Genomic DNA, 25,258 nt, shown 5'->3' with positions numbered 1-25,258 from the left:
AATTATACTTAAAATATGTTGTACTCAATATTTCTTTTTAAAGAGAAGTTAGTTGCAGCCCTAATATATATATATTAATATATATAAATATTAAAATATATATATATATATATAATAAAATATATATATATATATATATATATATATATATTAAAATATATATATATATATATTAGGGCTGCAACTAACGATTATTTTAATAATCGATTAATCGGGTGATTATTTTTTCGATTAATCGGATAAAAAAACAAACAAAAAAGCATTACTTTCCAACCCTTTATTCAAAAACAGAACTGATCTTCAGAAAGTGCACAAACAGGTTCCTCCTTGAACATCCCTGAGCTGTTAAAGTAATCATTAAAAAACAAAATAAAACAAATGGACTAACACAAAAAAAACACACATGTGAACAAAAATATGAATTTTTTTGTTTAAAGGGACCTGAGCTGTCAGAACAATAAATAACTTGTAAAAAATAAAGAAAAATACAAATCAGAAAACTTAACAGGATTAGTTTGAACGTCAGAACTTGTTCTCTGCACTACACGCACACACTGAATCATCACCGTGGTGCTCCGTGCATATCATGTCTCTTTTGCATGTCTTGCCATGAACACACTTTTTCAATGTATTACGTGTGAAATGCTCCCACACCGTGGACCACTGAGGTCGCACTGATTCCTCCGGCATGTTTCAGAACAACGTTTCGGGTCCGATGCTCTTTCCTCTGTTGTAAATTGTTTGATCGCATGTTTACTTTTATTGTGAAGAGCATGAAAATGGAAGTGATGTTACTGTGAAGAGACAGGAAGTAGATACGTGCTTATTCACAACAATGATAACGATAAGTGAAAAGCTAACGTATATCTTCACTGTAACAGTTGTTAAACTGCAGTTTTCAGGAAGTAAAGTGTTCCGTTCATAACCAGACGTGTGCTGGTCGTTAGAAGCTTCACAACAGCTGCTGTGCTCCGCTCTGTTTTCTCTCAAACATCTCCGCGACTCATCGAGTGGCTTAATAATCGCGAGACACAACGAATCGATAATGAAATTTGATAATCGATAATGAAAACTATTTTAATAATCGATTATCGATTCGTTGTTGCAGCCCTAATATATATACACATCTGTAGATATATATATATTTGAATTGATCCCGTGAAGGGGGAAAGTTGTCTCTGCACTTGACTTGGGGCGACTGTGGCTAAGTGGAGAGCAGGGCCGTCCTCCAATCAGAAGATCGGCGGTTCAATCCCCGGCGTCTGCTAAATGACTGGAATGTAGTGACCCAGCCTGTACACGGGCAGCAGTGGGCTGCCGATGACAGGCGCCCGCGGTTACCGGACAACCCTCTTAACGCAGGGAGCCACGCTCGCCCCGTGATGAACGACTCTCTGATTCTGTGATCTGCAGAGTCAAGCGCTCTTATTTGTGCCGAGTCACTCTTTCATTTCTGCTGAGTCAGCTAACATACTTCCTGGTGGTCATCCCGCTTCCTCCGGCCTCTTCCTCGTCCTCCTGAGGCCTCTGGTTCTCTTTCTCTGGTTTCATGGGAGGACCACCGAAGAAGTCCCCGATTCCTTTCTGCCAGGTGGGCGTAGGACGAGGACACACCGGGTTACCGCCGGCATATTTACCTTTAGCTGTGAAGTAAACAACAACATCAGTGTGAGCGCCATACAACACGTGGGAGGTGTCCATCGTCGTCGCGTCTAGTCTCTCGTCTCATTAGTCTCTCTCATGGTCTCGGCTGCAGGGACTAACCAGGAGTGCCCGATTGGCTGCTGGAGGAGGAAGAGGAGGAGTTAGCCGAACTGGAGCCCAGAGACTTCCTGGGTGCAGCAGCTGCAACAGCTGTGAACACAAATCAAAACAAAAATAATGAAAGTTGATCTAGAAACATTAAATACACTTCATGACACGTCATTAAAGTACTACCTGAACCAGTGAGATTAGCTTCAGTCTGCAGGATCACAATAAACCACAACTAAGTCTTACAACGTCACTTTCTAAACTAAGGATGATTATACACCGAATTAACCGGAAGACCCAGTCGGTTAAAACAAACACGAGCAAGAAAGCGTTAAATGACGTCATTCTTTAAAAGGGGTTTGGAGTGACGTCTGCACAAAGACGCACTGCGGCGCTGAAAACTGGCGCCAGTTTGCGAAGAGACAGCGAGACAGTAAATAAAGATGTCTTCTCCTCAGACGGGTCAAATGAGACTTTAATGCGACAACGAGACTTTAAACTGTTTAAAATAATGTTTCTGATTGTTTTGCAGGAAACAAGATCGCATCTCAAAATAAAGACATTTATGTCAAAGAACAATCTGAAATGGAATTATGATGAATGGAAACTACGTCACTGCTTCCGCTTTGTTCGGCTCATATATGAGCGCGCGCACAGCCCGCCAGACTCCATGATAAAACACATACAACCAGCGTTTTATAATAAATTCGTAATAAATATACATATATTTTTTTGCGTTACCTTTTCTGTATGACGCAGGGACGCTGTCGGCTTTAGTCCTCACCATGTTGGAAGCGGCCTGTAACGTCCAGCGATGTTTTAACACCAACTTCTCTTCACGGAGTGAGTGAAGTCTCGTCCCGCCTCGGTTTAAAAAAGGAACAGCGGATGTGGGCGGGAGATTGCTTCTTCTTCTGCTTCTTCTATTCTGGCAGACCAGACACGGAGGTGGTGCAGTGCTGCCCCCCTCAGGTGGATTAGTGCAACTACATCGTTTAACATTTATTTATAATAGTTTACTACAATCTAAAGTACACTGTAAATACTATTATACTGTACTTAAATATTACATAAATGTATTGTAAAAAGTATTTTATATTTTTACATGTATTTTACAGATTTACTGTAAGAAATAAGAACAGAGTTTCTGAGTGAATAACTTTCTGTCAAAGTCAGAAGAAAAAGTAAATAAGAGTTTATAAGTGTGAAATTAAACAAAGTATTAAACTGAGTCAGAGTCACAGTATGTGATGGTTACACATGTCAGGATTATGTGGATTAATCTACTAACTGTCATATTATTTGTGAAATTGAATGAAATCAATGAAGGAAACGTTTGTAAATGAACAGACAAACATGGAGATAAACGTGAGAATAACCTTCAGTTGATGTAATGATCTGGTGAACGTCTGCTTTCATCATTTAAAGTGACACAAAAAGGAGTTCTGGTTTTATTTTCAATATGAATCTTTTTATTTGTTCTTTAGACAAAATTTTTCTTCTTAAAAACATGATCGAGATGGAGAGAACTGATGCGTCTTCAGGCTGGAGGGTCAAATAAAGTGACAAATATCAAAAGAAGTGTGAATGTCTGACGGACATCTGAACATCTGGACGTCTGTTGGTTCTTCAGCTCCACTCACAGGTCTGAAGAGAGTCGCTGTTCTCCTCCTAGTTCTGAATGAAGACTCTTAAATAAATCCTGGACACAGTCTGGATCGGAGGCTCAGTAGTTGGTCTTGAGCCGGCGGTTCTCCTCCTTCAGCCGCTCCACCTCCTCCACCAGAGACTCGTTCACCGAGTATTTCTCGATCAGACCGTGGATCTCGTTCTGAAAACACAGAACAGGGAAAATATTGACGTCTTCGGAGAGTGGTGTTGACTGAAAGACATTAAGATATCAAACTCTGTCGTGTTTCAATAAAGTTTTGAAGGAATGCCTCTGGACCTCAGCCCGTCTATAAGACGTGGACGTAGTCTTCTCATTAGTTTGTGGAAGTGAGCATATCTGGACTGAGGAGCAGGGACGTAGAGACGCCATATACGTCTCTGGTGTCGACCTGTCAATCAGCGTGTAGCCCCGCCCTAAAGCATCCCCTGCTTTATGGTCTGTGTGACTCTAAATGGACCATAATGTACTAAATGAACATCATGCTGTATTGAAGAAGACTTGAAACTAGAGATTGAGACATAAACTCATGTTTACAATGTTTACTGAGGGAATAAATCAAGAGAGAAGTAGAGTCATTTTCTATAGACTTCTATACAACCAGAGGAGTCGCCCCCTGGTGGACACTAGAGAGAACGCAGCTTTAGCACATGAATCATTCACACTTGTTGTCTCCTGCTCTGGACTCGTAGATCACTATCTGATGGTGGTTCGTACCAGCTGGATGTAAAACTGTCGGACCATCTCGACCTGCAGGTTGACGACGTCTCTGTGACAGGTGTCCCTGAGGAGAGGAAGGACAAAAACATCAGCAACATTAGGGTTCCTACAGCCTTTGTATACGTCTTCAAAAGGAAAAGTAGTCCAAAAGGGTTTGGGACGGACCTGAAGTCCTCCAGAGTCTCGTGGATCATGTTCTGGATGAAGTGGATCTGCAAGGATGTAAGAGGAGCAGCTCCCGCCTGACCCACCACCTCAGCGATGTTCTGGGAGAGAGCCGAGGACACAGCTGTCGACAGAGCTGGACCTGAAGGGACAGACAGACCAGTTAGAGACCAGGAACCAGGGTCAGTAAGACCCTTTAGAGACCAGGAACCAGGGTCAGTAAGACCCTTTAGAGACCAGGTACCAGGGTCAGTAAGACCCTTTAGAGACCAGGTACCAGGGCCAGTAAGACCCTTTAGAGACCAGGAACCAGGGTCAGTAAGACCCTTTAGAGACCAGGTACCAGGGTCAGTAAGACCATTTAGAGACCAGGTACCAGGGTCAGTAAGACCAGTTAGAGACCAGGTACCAGGGTCAGTAAGACCAGTTAGAGACCAGGTACCAGGGTCAGTAAGACCAGTTAGAGACCAGGTACCAGGGTCAGTAAGACCAGTTAGAGACCAGGTACCAGGGTCAGTAAGACCAGTTAGAGACCAGGAACCAGGGTCAGTAAGACCCTTTAGAGACCAGGAACCAGGGTCAGTAAGACCCTTTAGAGACCAGGTACCAGGGTCAGTAAGACCCTTTAGAGACCAGGTACCAGGGCCAGTAAGACCCTTTAGAGACCAGGAACCAGGGTCAGTAAGACCCTTTAGAGACCAGGTACCAGGGTCAGTAAGACCATTTAGAGACCAGGTACCAGGGTCAGTAAGACCAGTTAGAGACCAGGTACCAGGGTCAGTAAGACCATTTAGAGACCAGGTACCAGGGTCAGTAAGACCATTTAGAGACCAGGTACCAGGGTCAGTAAGACCATTTAGAGACCAGGTACCAGGGTCAGTAAGACCAGTTAGAGACCAGGTACCAGGGTCAGTAAGACCAGTTAGAGACCAGGTACCAGGGTCAGTAAGACCATTTAGAGACCAGGTACCAGGGTCAGTAAGACCCTTTAGAGACCAGGTACTGTAAGAAATTTGAGTAAAAAACTGTAGTTAGTAGATATAATAAAAGTGTTTAATAATTCATAATTAATAATTCATAGTTAGTCATAATCATAAGGGTTTTGAGAATGCATAATTAAGATAAACATAAGCATAAACATAAACATGCAGAAGCATGAAACTTCTGCCAAGTTGCAGAAGTATAACTTTTATTTTGAAGGATTATTATAGAAGGGTTTAACACGTAACTGACAGTCATTGAATGTGATGATGAACTCAGAGCCAGACAAGTGAATACGCTCCTGGAGGATAGCCAATAGGAATCGGGATAAACGGAGGAGGAGGTGTTTCGAACAGATGTGGGAGGTTTAATTTAAAATACTTTTTTCCTCGCTCTCTGTGCCAGGGCTCCCGGACGACAGACGTGTTTTCACCGGAGGAGCCGAGCGAGGTTTTTGCAAATGGGGTTTTATTGTTTTAATATGTCATAGGAGTGCATACTCCAATGTATTACTGTAAATGTACTTACATCAGTGGAATTAAATTCCTTATAATTGTAAACCAGTTTTGGTAGCGTTATTATTGCAGTGTGTCGACGGCACAAGGAAGCCGGCCACATGGCTGGCTCGGCCTCCCCTTTGTTATGAGGTAAAAAATACTATCTTAACAAATTTGGCGAACCCACGAAGGGACAGTCTTGCCGGCCTCGCTGTGTGTGCTGACGGCGGCGTTAGTCAAGCAGACATCCTGGGCCCACAATATCGGTAGGCAGAGCCGTTTCATGAAATCTGTGAGGTAGTTTCTAGGATCTTAGAGGTATTTCTGCTTGGCTAAGCGTTGCTAACGGCTAGCTCTGTGTGGCCGGTGGGTACGTTCCACGAGGGAGGCCATGTTCCACTGAGGTAAGTACGATTTGCTGTCTGAAGTATGATGAACTTAAGGGATTAGTCAAGAGTATAAGGATCCTAAGAATTAATTAAAGACGGACAGCGCTGTGTAAGTAAATCACCACATTGGAATCAAACAAGCTGTGGTACAGGCGAAACTGCTTTGCTCATGCTGGGAGTCTCCTTCGGCCCAACATAAGTATTGTTAGGCCTGCAGATAGCTAGTTTAAAGCAGTTATGTAGCGAGGCGAACTGAGATATTGTGGCTTTGAGGGGCTTAGGTGTGCAATCCTTTGTGGGCTTTGTCCACGAGTATCGGGTCTCGTCGCATAAGCTGCTTAGAGAGCTAGGCTAGCGGGAGTTAGCTTCTGAGGCTGTGGCTTCAGGAAAGACACACTCGCTTGTTTTGGCTGTGAATGTATAATTAGTGGGTCGTGTGGTTGATTCGGAAGACGTAGAATAAGGGCTTTTGGTGAAACTAGACAGACTGGGTGAGTGGTTTGTGGCGTTGGCAGTGAATAACTCGCGTTTCATATACGTAACAGTGAACTCAGGTCCGGAGGAGCTAAAGCCCGTTAACCGGAGGTTTAAGGGTTAATAAAACAATAATACGTGTGACTAGTCTGTGTTTTAGCAGCGTGGAAATACGTTTAAAATGATGACTAAATATGTCCAATAATACGTGTGACTAGTCTGTGTTTTAGCAGCGTGGAAATACGTTTAAAATGATTGATATTGCATGATCGCGCTGTGGGGAGCTAACGCTAGCTACGTGTAGCTCCGGCGTTGCGGTACTCTGTATGTAAAATAAGTGCTTATAAAATAAAATAACGGCTGGATTGAGAGAGGAGACAGAAGGCGTATGAGTGGAATTAAAGTGTGGGATTTTGGTGATACTTGTGTGTGCGTACGCTTTATTAGAAGCTCCGTTTTTGTCGTTAGCATTGCGGTTAGCATATCTGTTACAAAAAAGCCGGTTTCATGACAACTTCCGGTTTGGCGCAGAACAACTTCCGGTTCGGCGCAGACGGCAAGGCAAGTTTATTTGTATAGCACATTTCAAGGTGCTTCACATAAAACCATTAAAAGCATCAAAACATAAGGCAAAAGAAAAGGAGATTTAAAAACAATTAAACAGAAGAAGGAGTAACTGCAGGTAACCGTAAAGAAGTGTTTAGAATCTGAATTTTTCAGAGATTCATTGTCTAAGAGCTGTGAGCTTATATCCTGACCTTAGTTTTAATTAAGCATTATAACTTTAGTCGTTGACTTTGGTTTTAATTCAGCATTTTAACAAAGATTAATGGTTTCAGGTGTTCTTCAATTCTTGAACTTAATTGTGACTCATTATTGTGCAGACCAGAGTGTAAGTGCAGTTCAACAGTTTGACTTGCATTGGTATTTCTGATTGAATATCTTTGAACACAGTTATTGATTTTTAAAGTTGAAATTAATATTTAATTGATTAATTATTCATTGTTTTTTAATTTCATTTTACTTCCAATTTTAAACCTTTCGAATTCTGATTTGGAACTGGATTGTGATTGTGATTCTGATTTAGATGTTGAGTTTGATTTCGGAATTCCAGCTTCAATTTTGGATTCGAGATTCCTTCACATATCCAGTATTGACTAATTTTGGTACATTTACTAATTTACACAGTTCCTAAGAATCAATTTTGACACGGACGGCGCAAACATATTTGAGAGATCGTTGACCTCTCTTACACTACAGACGTATGCTAACATTTACTGCTGAACTTTGGCAGTTCTGTGTTTGTTTTAGTCAAGGTGCGTGGTTGAGTGGGTCCAGATCTGGGAAGTGGAGCAGCGGATCCCAGTTTTGGAGTCAGCGGCCACACGCCATACAGCACAGAGGGTGAGTTGACTTTGATTCATGTGATGACAAGCATGCACATTTAATACACGCATTTGAATACTCCTAGGCTGCATAATGTTTACATTAAAGAAGCAGAGTAAGGAAGTAGGAGAGTTGGTAAAATCCAACGGACAAGCTGAGTTTGTGCCATGGGGACATCGAGACATGGACGCACTGGAAAAGGCGTTGCCACCGCTGGCAGGTGGAGCCAATCCGTGGATCCGTGTCTTTGAAAAACTCACAGCAGCTGATAAATTGGCATTGGGAGACATCCGTGCCGTGATGATCCACACCGAAGGAACAGCCAAATTGAACATTTTGGAGGTAAGTACAGGAACGACCAACAGGGGGGATGAAACCCCATTTGACAACTTTCGAGGAGTTTTCTGGTCAGCAATGCGGAGAATCTGGGCCAAAAAACCAAAAATGAACTCTCTTTCGGGACTGAAGATAAAACCAGAGGAAGAAACCCATCAGTACCTGAGGAGAGCTGAAGAAGAGTGGCAGAGGGCAACAGGGGGGAGACATGACGGCAATGAAGCCACCACTGTAGTATGGCGACACACTGTGCAGATGGGCCTGCCTCCACCGGTACGGACAGCGCTGGGAGAAGTAGTAGGCTTGAGCAACATGAAAGATGCCATGTGGAGGAAACACCTAACTCACTACAACCAGCGACAGCTAACTGAGAAGACAAAAGGACAGGAAGACATAAAGAGCATGCAGCGGCGGCTGCTGAAACTTCAAATAGCGGCGGCTGACAGAGAAATAAGTAGAAAACATCTGGCCAAGAAACAGATGGCCGTAGCCAAGGCTCAGGCCTCACAACAGCCCCAATATCCAGCTGCACCCCCGACCTCATACCAACCAAATCCAGCAGTACCAGCCCACACAGTGGTGTACTACCAACCTCCGCCCTATAGAGGCAGAGGACGTGCACGTGCATCCAACAGAGGCAGAGAATATGGAAGAGGCAGAGCTTACCAAGCAGGCGGATATGGCCAACCAGGAAACAGAGAAAACCCTGACAGGTTTGGTGAGTGCTACGTATGTGGGAGATGGGGCCATTGGGCCCGAGACTGCCCAAGGCAAATGGGAAGAGGAAGACAGCCCAATGCACCACCACAACATGCTCCGTTCCCACCACAACATCAGCAGTACCTACGACCAGGTCCAGCTGGACCTCCTCCCATGAGACATCAACAGATGCCCATGCTGTCACCAGGACCATGGGGGGGTTCAGTGTATAGCCAGCCATGTGATCCCTTACAGCAGAGATATCGAGGTGAAGGGGAGATATGGTAAGGTGTCAAACATTTTTTGTAGATCCACATTTAGAATAGTTTTCAGTAAAGGTGCGACTCACAATCTTTGAGATTTAATGACGTCATGATAAACCACAACTAGACTTGCTAACTCTAGAAATTGAGAAATATACGGGAGCTCTAACTAACATGAGCCGAGTGTTGTTTTCTCAGGTGACAAACGCAGAAGCAGCAGCTGACGAAAGGAAGCAGGCTGATGTGTCACCAGGCAGTCTGGTGTGGATAAGAGTCCATGAGCGCAGGTGGAGTGAACCAAGGTGGACCGGTCCATGGGAGGTAGTATTGGCAACCTCACATGCAGTAAAGGTGAAAGGTAAAACTGGAGCTACTTGACACCACCTCACTCACTGTGCAGCAGCGAAGGTAACGAGTGTGACACTCGCAGAGACAGGAGTGAACATCAGACAGGAAAATTTGAAGCCAAAGACACCTCAAAAGAGGGGTTAGACAGTACTGAAGATGACGTTTCCCCCACAGTTTAAGCGAGGCCTTCCATTGGGAGACTCTAGCTTCAGTAGGTTATGGAAGTCTGTAATTACTTTCGTCCTGATTTCAGTAGTTTCCCTCTTAGTGTGGGGAATTAACCACAGACAGGAGCCAGAACACATGCATGACTACATCAGGATTCGAAATTTAGCTTCAGTAACTAATCAAACCGATCTCAGACCACGTAGAGAGGCTTCTCCGACGACACTCACCTATGAAAATGTAACTCTCACTCTTACGTTCAAAGAAGGTACAACATCAACGGTCCAGTTCGACTTCTGTGAAGTCGTTTCCTGTCCCAGGTATGAACACACCTACGGGTGGATGACCAAAACCTTGTGCATCATAACTGACGAGTGTGGGCCCGCCACAAATAAGTATGGTAAGCTGTTATCGTATTATAACTGTGCGTGTGAAGATTGGGGATGGGCAACGATGAACACAGGTGGCGAGGGTTTAGGAAAAGACCCCAACCCAGGTCTTAAAGACCGACTAAAGATGTTAAATGCCCCAGCTTCTTATCACATGTGTAGAAAAGGGGTGGGTAGATGTAATCCTTTAAGACTTACCTTAACAGACCCAAAATTGACTGACGGAGGACTTTACGTAGTACAGGGAAAGGCTACTGATAGTCCTGCCCCACAAGGGCTCATTAGGATTATTGTTAAGCCTGTAAAAAGACCAGGTTCGACATACGACTGACGCAGAGAATGAGGTAAGGGGTGGAAACTGGAATGGCAGATGGGAATTTATGGTGGGTACAATATACGGCTTCAAGCCAGTAGTACAGATTGTATTGTGTGTTTAGGATCTAGACCCCTAGCAACACCAGTTCCTTCAAGATTCAGACTCCTAAGTCCTGAATTAGTTGTATTTTAACTCTGTTTACTGATGACACTTTGCCCCTCCAACACACTTGTCAGAGGCTACACTGAGATTACCCACCTGTATAATATAATACCCCACCTCTGTTCAAGGTTACAGAGGGTCCATTTGATTGTATAGTCTCAGATACAGCTATGGGGCCCAATGTAGGTAGTATTATTGCAAATTGTAGCCACAGTCACAATGCTAGCGACTATCTATATAACAGTGTGTTAAGACAGACAGCACCTAGAGCTGATTTATGGTGATGGTGTGGAGGAAGAACCATACATCCAATCCTGCCTAAAGATTGGACAGATAGATGTGCGTTGATGCAACTTGTATTGTCATTCTATATCCTGCCTGTCACTGATGCAACTTATGGAGAACTCATCTCTCCACGCCCACATGCTAACAGAAGATCCAAAAGAGATGCCGGTGGCCCGAAGGGAGCCTTTGATGACCAAGTGTACATAAGATGTCATAAGACTGCCAAGGGGGGTGTCTAATGACTTTCAAGCCAGAAATCAAATAGCAGCAGATTTAGAATCTGTTTTCTCTCAGAGGGTGATGATTAATAAAAATGTCGATTGGATCAACTACATTTACTATAACCAACAGCGTTTAGTAAACTTCACCAGTGACGCCATATCAGGACTGCATGCACAGCTGGCGAAGACTAGTTTAATGACCTTGCAGAACAGAATGGCATTAGATATGATTTAGCAGAGAAAAGTGGCGTGTGCCAGATGTTTGGGTCTGCGTGCTGCACTTTCATTCCAAATAACACAGCTCCTGATGGATCGGTGACCAGGGCTCTGGAGGGACTGACAGCACTCAGCCTAGAGCTAGCAGACAACTCTGGTGCCACTGATCCATTCACCGCCTGGTTGGGAAGTATGCTTGGCCAGTGAAAACATACATTTTTGGCAATCGTAATTATTCTGTGTGCTGTCGTCATAAGCCTCCGAGTTGTCTGTGGAGGGGGCATCAGGCATCAGCCTCCGAGTTGTCTGTGGATGGGGGTTCCCTTGCATCCGTGGACCTCTACAGGGTTATTGCTTCACCGATGAGCCAGACACCAGTCCAGGCAACCAGTTATGTGACGAGGATGAGGACGAATTGGAGCTTCTGATGGCCACAGTCTAGATGCGGCCACCAGAGGGACTTCACGAGCGGTTCCTGACCATCCTCTCGGAGATCCTGAAGGACCTGATAAAGGCCCAGATGGACTTCTAAAACATCCAGTGAGATGTTGGAAGTTTGGAAAATAGACGGATTGTTTTGGATGAGTATTTGGAGATTAAATTTTTTTTGTTTAATTGGGTTATAAAGGGATTTTAAGGTGTAAAGATTAAGAAATGCAATTTTGTCAAGTGTAAATGAACAGTCAAGGCTTCTCAGTATGTGTTCTCTAGCCTACAGGCTGTATCCTGATCCTGCCAGCCCCAAGACGTGGAAGGCAGTGACTTTCAACGCACTCTATCTTGAAACGAACTGAACAGAAATACTTGAAATGATATCTGTGTGCATGAATTCTTTGCCTCTGTTTAGATAGATAGGAAGCCTCTCCCTGGATTGAGTAGGGGGGAGGTCTCCAGGGACATTTGAAAAACTAACTACATTTGAGTAGCTAACTCACAGTGAACTGTGAGTTAGGGGGGAATTGTAAGAAATTTGAGTAAAAAACTGTAGTTAGTAGATATAATAAAAGTGTTTAATAATTCATAATTAATAATTCATAGTTAGTCATAATCATAAGGGTTTTGAGAATGCATAATTAAGATAAACATAAGCATAAACATAAACATGCAGAAGCATGAAACTTCTGCCAAGTTGCAGAAGTATAACTTTTATTTTGAAGGATTATTATAGAAGGGTTTAACACGTAACTGACAGTCATTGAATGTGATGATGAACTCAGAGCCAGACAAGTGAATACGCTCCTGGAGGATAGCCAATAGGAATCGGGATAAACGGAGGAGGAGGTGTTTCGAACAGATGTGGGAGGTTTAATTTAAAAGACTTTTTTCCTCGCTCTCTGTGCCAGGGCTCCCGGACGACAGACGTGTTTTCACCGGAGGAGCCGAGCGAGGTTTTTGCAAATGGGGTTTTATTGTTTTAATATGTCATAGGAGTGCATACTCCAATGTATTACTGTAAATGTACTTACATCAGTGGAATTAAATTCCTTATAATTGTAAACCAGTTTTGGTAGCGTTATTATTGCAGTGTGTCGACGGCACAAGGAAGCCGGCCACATGGCTGGCTCGGCCTCCCCTTTGTTATGAGGTAAAAAATACTATCTTAACAGTACCAGGGTCAGTAAGACCATTTAGAGACCAGGTACCAGGGTCAGTAAGACCAGTTAGAGACCAGGTACCAGGGTCAGTAAGACCAGTTAGAGACCAGGTACCAGGGTCAGTAAGACCATTTAGAGACCAGGTACCAGGGTCAGTAAGACCCTTTAGAGACCAGGTACCAGGGTCAGTAAGACCCTTTAGAGACCAGGTACCAGGGTCAGTAAGACCATTTAGAGACCAGGTACCAGGGTCAGTAAGACCATTTAGAGACCAGGTACCAGGGTCAGTAAGACCAGTTAGAGACCAGGTACCAGGGTCAGTAAGACCAGTTAGAGACCAGGTACCAGGGTCAGTAAGACCATTTAGAGACCAGGTACCAGGGTCAGTAAGACCCTTTAGAGACCAGGTACCAGGGTCAGTAAGACCCTTTAGAGACCAGGTACCAGGGTCAGTAAGACCATTTAGAGACCAGGTACCAGGGTCAGTAAGACCATTTAGAGACCAGGTACCATGGTCAGTAAGACCCTTTAGAGACCAGGTACCAGGGTCAGTAAGACCATTTAGAGACCAGGTACCAGGGTCAGTAAGACCAGTTAGAGACCAGGAACCAGGGTCAGTAAGACCATTTAGAGACCAGGAACCAGGGTCAGTAAGACCATTTAGAGACCAGGTACCAGGGTCAGTCAGACCAGTTAGAGACCAGGTACCAGGGTCAGTAAGACCAGTTAGAGACCAGGTACCAGGGTCAGTAAGACCAGTTAGAGACCAGGAACCAGGGTCAGTAAGACCCTTTAGAGACCAGGTACCAGGGTCAGTAAGACCATTTAGAGACCAGGTACCAGGGTCAGTAAGACCAGTTAGAGACCAGGTACCAGGGTCAGTAAGACCAGTTAGAGACCAGGTACCAGGGTCAGTAAGACCAGTTAGAGACCAGGTACCAGGGTCAGTAAGACCAGTTAGAGACCAGGTACCAGGGTCAGACAGACCAGTTAGAAACCAGGAACCAGGGTCAGTAAGACCCTTTAGAGACCAGGTACCAGGGTCAGTAAGACCCTTTAGAGACCAGGTACCAGGGTCAGTCAGACCAGTTAGAGACCAGTACCTGTAGTGGTGCTGGCTGAAGCTCCCTGGACAGGAGACTTGTAGCTCAGCTGAGCTTGAATCCCATTGGCTCTCCTGAGGCCAGGCTCTGGAGTGAAGAAGGGCGGGGCCGGCTGGCTGTGATTGGTCAGCTGAGGTGCTGTGGGCGTGGCCGGACCCTCCCCCTCCAGGCTGGAGTTGCTGGTCTTGTCGGACTGTCAATAAAGAGTGTTGTTGTTTGAGACACACCACTCTATAATAATACACTAGATTGAGGTCAGAGGTCAGCACCTTTCTGGAGTCACATGGTTCGGCTGCAGCAGCAGTGATTGGCTCCTCCTCTCTGATTGGGGGCGGGGTCTGGTAGACGGACAGCGGGCTGTTGCAGCGGGCTGCAGCGCCTATCAGCGGCGTTCCTAGGGGGGTCTTACGGTGGGAGGTCACATCTGGAAAAAACAAATAATTCATCCGAAGTCTGAATGAAACTGAAACTAACATTTAATTGTTTCTTTTCAAGACTGTAAGAATCCTTAAAGAATCAACATGGATTTAGCAGAACCAGAGATTTGTCTTTTTTCTTCCACACAATCTTCTTCTTCATCGAAACCTGCCGCCTACATTACCCACAATGCAATTCTTCCTTGTGGTGTGTTATGCTAGTTAGCAACTACTGTAACTACAGAAACCAGTGACAGACAGACCAGTAGAAACCAGGGACAGACAGACCAGTAGAAACCAGAAACCAGGGACAGACCGACCAGTAGAAACCAGAATCCAGAGACAGACAGACCAGTAGAAACCAGGGACAGACAGACCAGTAGAAACCAGAAACCAGGGACAGACCGACCAGTAGAAACCAGAATCCAGAGACAGACAGACCAGTAGAATCCAGAGACAGACAGACCAGTAGAAACCAGTGACAGACAGACCAGTAGAACCCAGTGACAGACAGACCAGTAGAAACCAGAATCCAGAGACAGACAGACCAGTAGAATCCAGAGACAGACAGACCAGTAGAAACCAGGGACAGACAGACCAGTAGAAACCAGAATCCAGAGACAGGCAGACCAGTTAGAAACCAGAATCCAGAGACAGGCAGACCAGTTAGAAACCAGAATCCAGAGACAGGCAGACCAGTAGAAACCAGGGACAGACAGACCAGTAGAAACCAGAATCCAGAGACAGACAGACCAGTAGAAACCAGGGACAGACAGACCAGTAGAAACCAGAATCCAGAGACAGGCAGACCAGTTAGAAACCAGAAACCAGAGACAGGCAGACCAGTAGAAACCAGGACAGACACACCAGTAGAAACCAGAATCCAGAGACAGGCAGACCAGTAGAAACCAGAATCCAGAGACAGGCAGACCAGTTAGAAACCAGAATCCAGAGACAGGCAGACCAGTAGAAACCAGGGACAGACAGACCAGTAGAAACCAGAATCCAGAGACAGACAGACCAGTAGAAACCAGGGACAGACAGACCAGTAGAAACCAGAATCCAGAGACAGACAGACCAGTAGAAACCAGGGACAGACAGACCAGTAGAAACCAGAATCCAGAGACAGGCAGACCAGTTAGAAACCAGAAACCAGAGACAGGCAGACCAGTAGAAACCAGGGACAGACAGACCAGTAGAAACCAGAATCCAGAGACAGACAGACCAGTAGAAACCAGGGACAGACAGACCAGTAGAAACCAGAATCCAGAGACAGGCAGACCAGTTAGAAACCAGAAACCAGAGACAGGCAGACCAGTAGAAACCAGGGACAGACAGACCAGTAGAAACCAGAATCCAGAGACAGACAGACCAGTAGAAACCAGAATCCAGAGACAGGCAGACCAGTTAGAAACCAGAAACCAGAGACAGGCAGACCAGTAGAAACCAGGGACAGACAGACCAGTAGAAACCAGAATCCAGAGACAGACAGACCAGTAGAAACCAGAATCCAGAGACAGGCAGACCAGTTAGAAACCAGAAACCAGAGACAGACAGACCAGTAGAAACCAGAAACCAGGGACAGACCGACCAGTAGAAACCAGAATCCAGAGACAGGCAGACCAGTAGAAACCAGGGACAGACAGACCAGTAGAAACCAGAATCCAGAGACAGGCAGACCAGTTAGAAACCAGAAACCAGAGACAGACAGACCAGTAGAAACCAGAAACCAGGGACAGACCGACCAGTAGAAACCAGAAACCAGGGACAGACAGACCAGTAGAAACCAGAATCCAGAGACAGGCAGACTAGTAGACACCTGAAACCAGGGACAGACACACCAGTAGAAACCAGAATCCAGAGACAGGCAGACCAGTAGAAACCAGAAACCAGGGACAGACAGACCAGTAGAAACCAGTAGAGTCTGACCTTCTCTGACTGGGGAGAAGATGTCCAGACTGGCCCGACCGATGACCTGCTGACCCTCCCCTTCTCTGGGCAGCATCTCCAAACTGGTAGCTGTGGAAACACAGCAGTTAGTTCAGAACGAGAACCAGCAGCAGAACCAGAATCATCATCCACACCGACTTCCTGTCGTACCGTGTGTCCTCCCAAACGGAGTGTCTCCGGTCGTCCCCTGGGACAGAGAGTCTGAACAGAAAGAAGAGCTGAAGGTTTGATGTATTTTACAGTTTCTACATGTACACAGCTGGTGATCTGGATCAAGGGGTCTTTAAAGGTCCAGGTTCTGACCTTCCCGAGCAGGAGAGAAGACATCCAGACTGTTTCGTCCGACGTTGCTGAACTTCTCCACCACAGGAAGGGACTCCGCCCCCTGCTGGCCTTCAGCCTCACGGGACATCGGATCTGGACCAGCGCCCCCTGCTGGACACACAACGCAACTAACGGATATTTGTAGGGGTGGGAAAAAACCCATAGATACAGCAAAGTATCGCGACATTTTGTGTGAACATTGGCTTTACTCGGCAGAACAGGAGGTTGCTGGACTCTCAGTATCACTCTTTCATTTAATAAACTTTTCATATTGGAAATACTCATGCAACCTTTTGGTGACAATGTCTTTTTTCAGTCTTTTTCTGGTGCAGTTGTGGATAACAGGACTGGCAGGAAGTTAGTCAAAACAAAGATGGCGTGTTGGTCTGCCAGTAGGGGTGGGAATCACCAGAGCTCCCGCGATACGATATCATCACGATACTGCGATATTTTCACGATACTGCGATATTTTCACGATACTGCGATATTTTCACGATACTGCGATATTTTCACGATACTGCGATATTATCACGATACTGCGATATTATCACGATACTGCGATATTTTCACGATACTGCGATATTTTCACGATACTGCGATATTTTCACGATACTGCGATATTTTCACGATACTGCGATATTTTCACGATACTGCGATATTTTCACGATACTGCGATATTTTCACGATACTGCGATATTTTCACGATACTGCGATATTTTCACGATACTGCGATATTTTCACGATACTGCGATATTTTCACGATACTGCGATATTTTCACGATACTGCGATATTTTCACGATACTGCGATATTATCACGATACTGCGATATTATCACGATACTGCGATATTATCACGATACTGCGATATTATCACAATACTTAGGCCACGATACTGCGATATTATCACGATACTGCGATATTTTCATGATACTGCGATATTATCACAATACTGCGATATTATCAAGATACTTAGGTCACGATACTGCGATATTTTCACGATACTGCGATATTATCATGATACTGCGATATTATTACGATACTGCGATATTATCAAGATACTTAGGTCACGATACTGCGATATTTTCACGATACTGCGATATTATCATGATACTGCGATATTTTCACGATAAGTAGGATATTAGAGTTATATAACTCAGCATATGAACTATAACTTGTATAAGACGTCTGATTTAAACGCGGACGGTGCATTTCTGATTTCTTTCTCAGATGTCTCTATCTTTGTTTTGACCAACTTCCTACCAATCACGCTGACCCGGGATCTGTGCTGACCTCACCAGAAAATAACTCAGCACCATCTAGTGGACTGAAAAAGCAATTGATTTGATTTTTCTAGTATTTTTTTTTTTCATAGTTTATATGATAAAAGATCGATACTTGGTGTCCATGTATCGATACAATATCGCCACGCAAAATATCGCGATACTATGCTGTATCGATTTTTCCCCCAACCCTATCTGCTAGGCTGATAAAACCACTTTCATTTAAAAATGATTCAGAGACAAACAGAGTGAACACTTTATCTCATTAGATGAAATAAATGTTGGAAAACTGCATCATAATATATCTCAATAAATGTCATTATCAATGCATGTGTGTTGTAATGACACGAACCCACCTGTACCCATCACCTGTCTGATCTGGGCAGGGCTTGTGCCGGGGGCGGGGTCTGTCTGGCTGTTTGACAGCTTGATGGAAGATCTCTTAACAATCTTGGTGGAGCCGAGTTTACTAGACTGGAGCAGAAGAAGAAGGAGGAGGAGGAGGAGGAGGAGGAGGAGGAGAAGAAGACAAAGGAGAAGGAGAAGAGGAAGATGAAGAAGAAGGAGAAGGAGAGAGATTTATTTCCTGACTTTAACTTGAATCATGAAAAACGTTTGTAAAAGACAAGGTTGTTTAAATCGTGGAGGTCATGAATGAAGCTGAAGAAACATCTCAGACATTAATATTCCTCACTGGTCTGATTGCTGTAGTACTTTGTGTTTACTGGTGTTGGTACTTTGTGTTTACTGGTGTTGGTCTAATGGTACTTTGTGTGTACTGGTGTTCGTCGAATGGTACCTTGTGTTTACTGGTGTTACTCTGATGTACCTTGTGTTTACGGGTGTTACTCTGATGTACCTTGTGTTTACGGGTGTTACTCTGATGTACCTTGTGTTTACTGGTGTTATTCTGATGTACCTTGTGTTTACGGGTGTTACTCTGATGTACCTTGTGTTTACTGGTGTTACTCTGATGGTACTTTGTGTTTACTGGTGTTACTCTGATGTACCTTGTGTTTACGGGTGTTACTCTGATGTACCTTGTGTTTACTGGTGTTATTCTGATGTACCTTGTGTTTACGGGTGTTACTCTGATGTACCTTGTGTTTACGGGTGTTACTCTGATGTACCTTGTGTTTACTGGTGTTACTCTGATGGTACTTTGTGTTTACTGGTGTTGGTCTGATGGTACTTTGTGTTTACTGGTGTTACTCTGATGGTACCATGTTTACTGGTGTTACTCTGATGGTACTTTGTGTTTACTGGTGTTGGTCTGATGGTACTTTGTGTTTACTGGTGTTGGTCTGATGTACCTTGTGTTTACTGGTGTTACTCTGATGTACCTTGTGTTTACGGGTGTTACTCTGATGTACCTTGTGTTTACTGGTGTTACTCTGATGGTACTTTGTGTTTACTGGTGTTGGTCTGATGGTACTTTGTGTTTACTGGTGTTACTCTGATGGTACCATGTTTACTGGTGTTACTCTGATGGTACTTTGTGTTTACTGGTGTTGGTCTGATGGTACTTTGTGTTTACTGGTGTTGGTCTGATGGTACTTTGTGTTTACTGGTGTTACTCTGATGTACCTTGTGTTTACTGGTGTTACTCTGATGTACCTTGTGTTTACTGGTGTTACTCTGATGTACCTTGTGTTTACTGGTGTTACTCTGATGTACCTTGTGTTTACTGGTGTTACTCTGATGGTACTTTGTGTTTACTGGTGTTACTCTGATGTACCTTGTGTTTACGGGTGTTACTCTGATGTACCTTGTGTTTACTGGTGTTATTCTGATGTACCTTGTGTTTACGGGTGTTACTCTGATGTACCTTGTGTTTACTGGTGTTACTCTGATGGTACTTTGTGTTTACTGGTGTTGGTCTGATGGTACTTTGTGTTTACTGGTGTTACTCTGATGGTACCATGTTTACTGGTGTTACTCTGATGGTACTTTGTGTTTACTGGTGTTGGTCTGATGGTACTTTGTGTTTACTGGTGTTGGTCTGATGGTACTTTGTGTTTACTGGTGTTACTCTGATGTACCTTGTGTTTACTGGTGTTACTCTGATGTACCTTGTGTTTACTGGTGTTACTCTGATGTACCTTGTGTTTACTGGTGTTGGTCTCATGGTACCTTGTGTTTACTGGTGTTACTCTGATGTACCTTGTGTTTACTGGTGTTACTCTGATGTACCTTGTGTTTACTGGTGTTGGTCTGATGGTACTTTGTGTTTACTGGTGTTACTCTGATGTACCTTGTGTTTACTGGTGTTTGTCTGATGGTACCTTGTGTTTACTGGTGTTACTCTGATGTACATTGTGTTTACTGGTGTTACTCTGATGGTACCTTGTGTTTACTGGTGTTGGTCTCATGGTACCTTGTGTTTACTGGTGTTGGTCTGATGGTACCTTGTGTTTACTGGTGTTGGTCTGATGGTACTTTGGGTTTACTGGTGTTGGTCTGATGGTACCTTGTGTTTACTGGTGTTGGTCTGATGGTACCTTGTGTTTACTGGTGTTACTCTGATGTACCTTGTGTTTACTGGTGTTACTCTGATGTACCTTGTGTTTACTGGTGTTGGTCTCATGGTACCTTGTGTTTACTGGTGTTACTCTGATGTACCTTGTGTTTACTGGTGTTTGTCTGATGGTACCTTGTGTTTACTGGTGTTACTCTGATGTACCTTGTGTTTACTGGTGTTACTCTGATGTACCTTGTGTTTACTGGTGTTGGTCTGATGGTACCTTGTGTTTACTGGTGTTGGTCTGATGGTACCTTGTGTTTACTGGTGTTGGTCTGATGGTACCTTGTGTTTACTGGTGTTGGTCTCATGGTACCTTGTGTTTACTGGTGTTGGTCTGATGGTACCTTGTGTTTACTGGTGTTGGTCTGATGGTACCTTGTGTTTACTGGTGTTGGTCTGATGGTACTTTGGGTTTACTGGTGTTGGTCTGATGGTACCTTGTGTTTACTGGTGTTGGTCTGATGGTACCTTGTGTTTACCGGTGTTACTCTGATGTACCTTGTGTTTACTGGTATTACTCTGATGGTACCTTGTGTTTACTGGTGTTGGTCTGATGGTACTTTGTGTTTACTGGTGTTGGTCTGATGGTACCTTGTGTTTACTGGTGTTGGTCTGATGGTACCTTGTGTTTACTGGTGTTGGTCTGATGGTACCTTGTGTTTACTGGTGTTGGTCTGATGGTACCTTGTGTTTACTGGTGTTGGTCTGATGGTACCTTGTGTTTACTGGTGTTACTGTGATGGTACCTTGTGTTTACTGGTGTTACTGTGATGGTACCTTGTGTTTACTGGTGTTGCTCTGGAAGCGCAGACAGGTGACGGAGGTTTTGTGTGCCGCTGTGATCCTGGTGGGGGCGCTGGAGTTCCTCAGGTCGTACTGGTAGATCTTCCCCTGAGTGGATCCCACGACCAGACCGGTGCCGTCCGGCGTGAAGTCCACAGAGGTCAGAGGACTGTCCACCCGGATCGACCTCAGGATGCTGGACACACACACACACACACACACACACACACACACACACACACACACACACACACACACACACACACACACACACACACACACACACACACACACACACACACACACACACACACACACACACACAGAAATCACATGATGCTTCTGCTTCATGTACGTCAGCATTTATTTGCTAAATCTGTTTTCATTTTGCTTTTATCTACACAACAAACTCTTCCACAAAAAAAAGTTTTTGTGCCGATTGTTTTGAATCTTCATCGTTTCCACTCAGGGTTCTTTTTTTAACTTGCAAATTAAAAATGTGCATGAAAACAGATGGATGTAAAAACACTGAGTGTACCGATAAACACCAACATGGATAACTCAATTAATTGTTAAGCATAATTAGATGGGCAGCTATTTAGCTCATCAGTTGATAACAATTGGTCATTTTGCAGGGAAAAATATCGATTAAATCCCTAATTTGCGCTTTTATCTGTAATACATGATTATATATATATTGTTATTATTATATGAAATGATCGTCTTTGGGTTTTGAACTAAACTTTTGTGTAATTTTTCACTATTTACTTTCATTTTATAGACAAAACAATAATCTCTTTGTTGAGAGCGTAATGAGTTGATGAACATGAGTAAAGAATAACAAGCCGATCTATCGGTGCGTCTCACATCTTGCTGGCCGTGTCGTAGCAGACGATCTTCTTGTCCAGGCCGACGCTGACCACCAGCAGCTCGCTGGCTGGGGAGAAGGCGAGACCGGATCCGGGGGCCTTGTGGGCCCCGTCGAACACGTGGAGCTCCTTCTGGGTGTTGGAGTCCCACAGGACCACGGTGCCGCTGTCAGACACGCTGCCCAGCAGAGAGCGCTTCAGAGCGGACAGCCTCAGGTCGTGGATGGGCTGGAGATCAAAGACAACACAAGTTACTAAAAGGAACTGGTGGTGATTCTGGTCCCTGTGGACTAAAGTAGTCGTGTCTCTGAGCACCAGAGTCAGGTTTAGTAAACCTCTCATTCTACTGCAGCAGGTCTGACAGTCTGCCCCTCTCAGTCCTGGTTCTCCTGTGCCTCCCTTCCCTCCAGTGGGTCCGGCAATACGTCCTGGATCTCCAGCAGCGTGGTGTCGGTGTTGACTCCCAGAGAGGAGAAGCTCTGCTCCTGGAGGAGGAGGAGGAGGAGGAGGAGGAGGAGGAGGAGGAGGAGGAGGAGGAGGAGGAGGAGGAAGAGCTGCTGCCGGGAGCTGAGCTCTCCTCCTCCCTCCGGAGCGCCGTGTCTGGGTCTGTCCACGATGGACCGGTCTCTGCTGGAGGATCTGGGTCTGTCCACGATGGACCGGTCTCTGCTGGAGGATCTGGGTCTGTCCACGGTGGACCGGTCTCTGCTGGAGGATCTGGGTCTGTCCACGGTGGACCGGTCTCTGCTGGAGGATCTGGGTCTGTCCACGGTGGACCGGTCTCTGCTGGAGGATCTGGGTCTGTCCACGGTGGACCGGTCTCTGCTGGAGGATCTGGGTCTGTCCACGGTGGACCGGTCTCTGCTGGAGGATCTGGGTCTGTCCACGGTGGACCGGTCTCTGCTGGAGTCTGAGCTGAAGGAGGTTCTGGTGAACCTGCATGAGTTCATCTGGTTTCACCAGAATCCGACCCGGTGGCTCCGATGACGAGCATCAAGAACAACTCTATAGAAACAGACCATCTTCTCTCTGATGGTCTCTGTACTGATGGAGGTCTGATAGAGGATCAGGACTACACTGAGACTGGTTCATATAGAGGATCAGGACTACACTGAGACTGGTTCATATAGAGGATCAGGACTACACTGAGACTGGTTCATATAGAGGATCAGGACTACACTGAGACTGGTTCATATAGAGGATCAGGACTACACTGAGACTGGTTCATATAGAGGATGAATCACCTGGTTGCTGCCGTGTCCGAAGGCTTTGCTGGACAGGTTGGTGGTCAGACTGTGGAGGACCAGGTCTCCGCTGGTGGACCCGGAGGCCACGTAGCTGTCATTGGCATTGAAGGAGACGCAGGTCACCTCTTCCTTGTGGTCCTGAGAGACGGAGACAGACGGAGAGCTTCGTGAGATCCTCCTCGTGATACGCTCTCGTGTCCTCTGGTTCAGGATGAGGTCTTACCTTGAGGGAGCGGTGCAGTCTCTTGGTCTTCAGGTCCCAGATGTGAACGCCGTGATCCAGACCTCCGCTGACCACAAACTGAGACGAGGAACTCAGACACACACTGGTTTGTTGTTTCTGAGCGGACAACGAGAGAGAGGCGAGATGAGAACTGGCTTTTCTTCTGCAGGTGAACGAGGACATGAAAGAGTGAATATTCTGGTCTCACCCCGTCGCCCAGCTCCACCACTGGGACCGCTGAGGACTTGAGGCTGGACACCACCAGCTTGTCTCCGCTGCTGCTGGCGCTGACCAGGTACTGGTCTGAAGAACCGGTCAAGGATGCTTCTCTTCTCCAGACATCACAGGTTTCATTATCAGAAGGCGCTCAGTGAGAATCAATCTCTCTGCATTCACACAGTCAGATGCTTTCACTCATTTTAACACTTTTAGTCTCAAAGTATTGTGATGAAGCTAAATTAATATCAGCAACTGTTTAGATCATTCACTCAGAGTTTGACTCACTTTTCCTGATAAAATGGAAACATTTCAAAGTCCCAGCTTCTTAGAACATTATCTTTATGTGACAATAAACTGAACATCAAAACGCTGGACTTTAGAAACTCTGATGAACGTTCTGACCAGGTCCTACTACTGATGCATCATCTGTAATATATCATATATATTGTGTACATATATCGTATGGATACTGTTGGAGCTCCAGCAGGCCTGAGCTACAGGGTGGCTGCTGCTGTGAGGGTTGAACTGATCCAGAGGAGACATGGAGACCACATCCCAGATCTTCACACAGTCTCCTGTAGACACCAGACGGGTCACCTCCTCCATCTGGAGACACACACACACAGTGCAATGTGCAGTACACTTGTGTAGAATAACTATATATATAACAATTGGTCAATACATTGTAAAAGTATGATGATCTTATAGATTATGATGCATTGATGTATATTAAAGTAAACAGGATATAAATTAGTTAACATTAAACTTACACATCAATGCAGAAACATCAGATCGAAGAGGAAAACCTCAATACTTTAGTTAGTCTAACTACAGTTATGTACTTGTACTTCAGTCAGGTTTTCAATGCACGACTTTTACATGTAACAAAGTATTTCTATAGTGTGGTATTAGTACTTTCATTGTGTGGTGTTAGTACTTTCACTGCAGCAAATGATCTGAAAACGTCTTCCAATGCAGTTAAACTGTTAAAAAAGACGTAACTAATAATAGCGAATAAGGCAACATTAATAAACATAAACAAGTTAGTTAGCTAACAGTTAGCAACAACATTAGCTACATACGGGTCCTAAAGTTACCGAAAAGTCGTAAAAACCCGGTGAAACTAACGGAAAGTCATCAGAAAACATTAACGTGTTGAGTGTGTTCTATAAAAACGTGTCATATTTACCGTGAGAGTTTTATTTATAGCTGACAAGTAAGTGGAGCTGTTCAGTTTTGTTTAAACCGGCTACAGAAGAAGAAACCGCCACTACGGAAACCCGGGAGGGACA

At 44.7% G+C, this 25,258-nt stretch overlaps 2 protein-coding genes across 4 annotated transcripts in view; both read right to left on the bottom strand.

Moving 5' to 3' along the window:
• Positions 1-2,609, bottom strand: part of pclaf (PCNA clamp associated factor) — a 2,923-nt gene extending 314 nt beyond the window's left edge. The window contains exons 1-3 of the mRNA XM_079265359.1: positions 2,494-2,609; positions 1,765-1,854; positions 1,475-1,643 (exon numbers count right to left, since the gene is read on the bottom strand). Of these exons, the coding sequence (XP_079121485.1) occupies positions 1,475-1,643; positions 1,765-1,854; positions 2,494-2,539 (305 nt within the window). The 5' untranslated portion in view covers positions 2,540-2,609. The remainder of the gene's footprint in view (positions 1-1,474; positions 1,644-1,764; positions 1,855-2,493) is intronic.
• Positions 2,610-3,227: 618 nt separating this feature from the next.
• nedd1 (NEDD1 gamma-tubulin ring complex targeting factor) lies at positions 3,228-25,242 on the bottom strand. 3 transcript variants are annotated; one of them, XM_079295953.1, is made up of 16 exons: positions 25,156-25,242; positions 24,437-24,572; positions 23,956-24,050; positions 23,748-23,864; positions 23,522-23,662; positions 22,276-22,505; positions 21,403-21,604; positions 18,458-18,575; positions 16,801-16,932; positions 16,648-16,698; positions 16,477-16,566; positions 14,401-14,555; positions 14,132-14,324; positions 4,307-4,448; positions 4,139-4,205; positions 3,228-3,583 (listed from the first exon to the last, which is right to left on the bottom strand). In XM_079295953.1, exons 2-16 carry the CDS (start codon positions 24,570-24,572, stop codon positions 3,479-3,481), a joined length of 1,974 nt encoding a protein of 657 aa, XP_079152079.1. In that variant the 5' UTR covers positions 25,156-25,242; the 3' UTR covers positions 3,228-3,478. The 3 variants fall into 3 exon arrangements, with proteins under 3 accessions (XP_079152079.1, XP_079152080.1, XP_079152081.1); XM_079295954.1 differs by having other exon boundaries at positions 16,801-16,929; XM_079295955.1 differs by having other exon boundaries at positions 24,437-24,541; positions 25,156-25,212.
• Between the last annotated feature and the right edge of the window lie 16 nt (positions 25,243-25,258).

This window comes from Melanostigma gelatinosum (genome assembly GCF_949748355.1).
Source record: "Melanostigma gelatinosum genome assembly, chromosome: 1".
In the NCBI taxonomy this organism is placed as follows: Eukaryota; Metazoa; Chordata; class Actinopteri; order Perciformes; family Zoarcidae; genus Melanostigma; species Melanostigma gelatinosum.
Note: the sequence above shows the minus strand (reverse complement) of the source record. Positions and strands in the feature narration are given on the sequence as shown.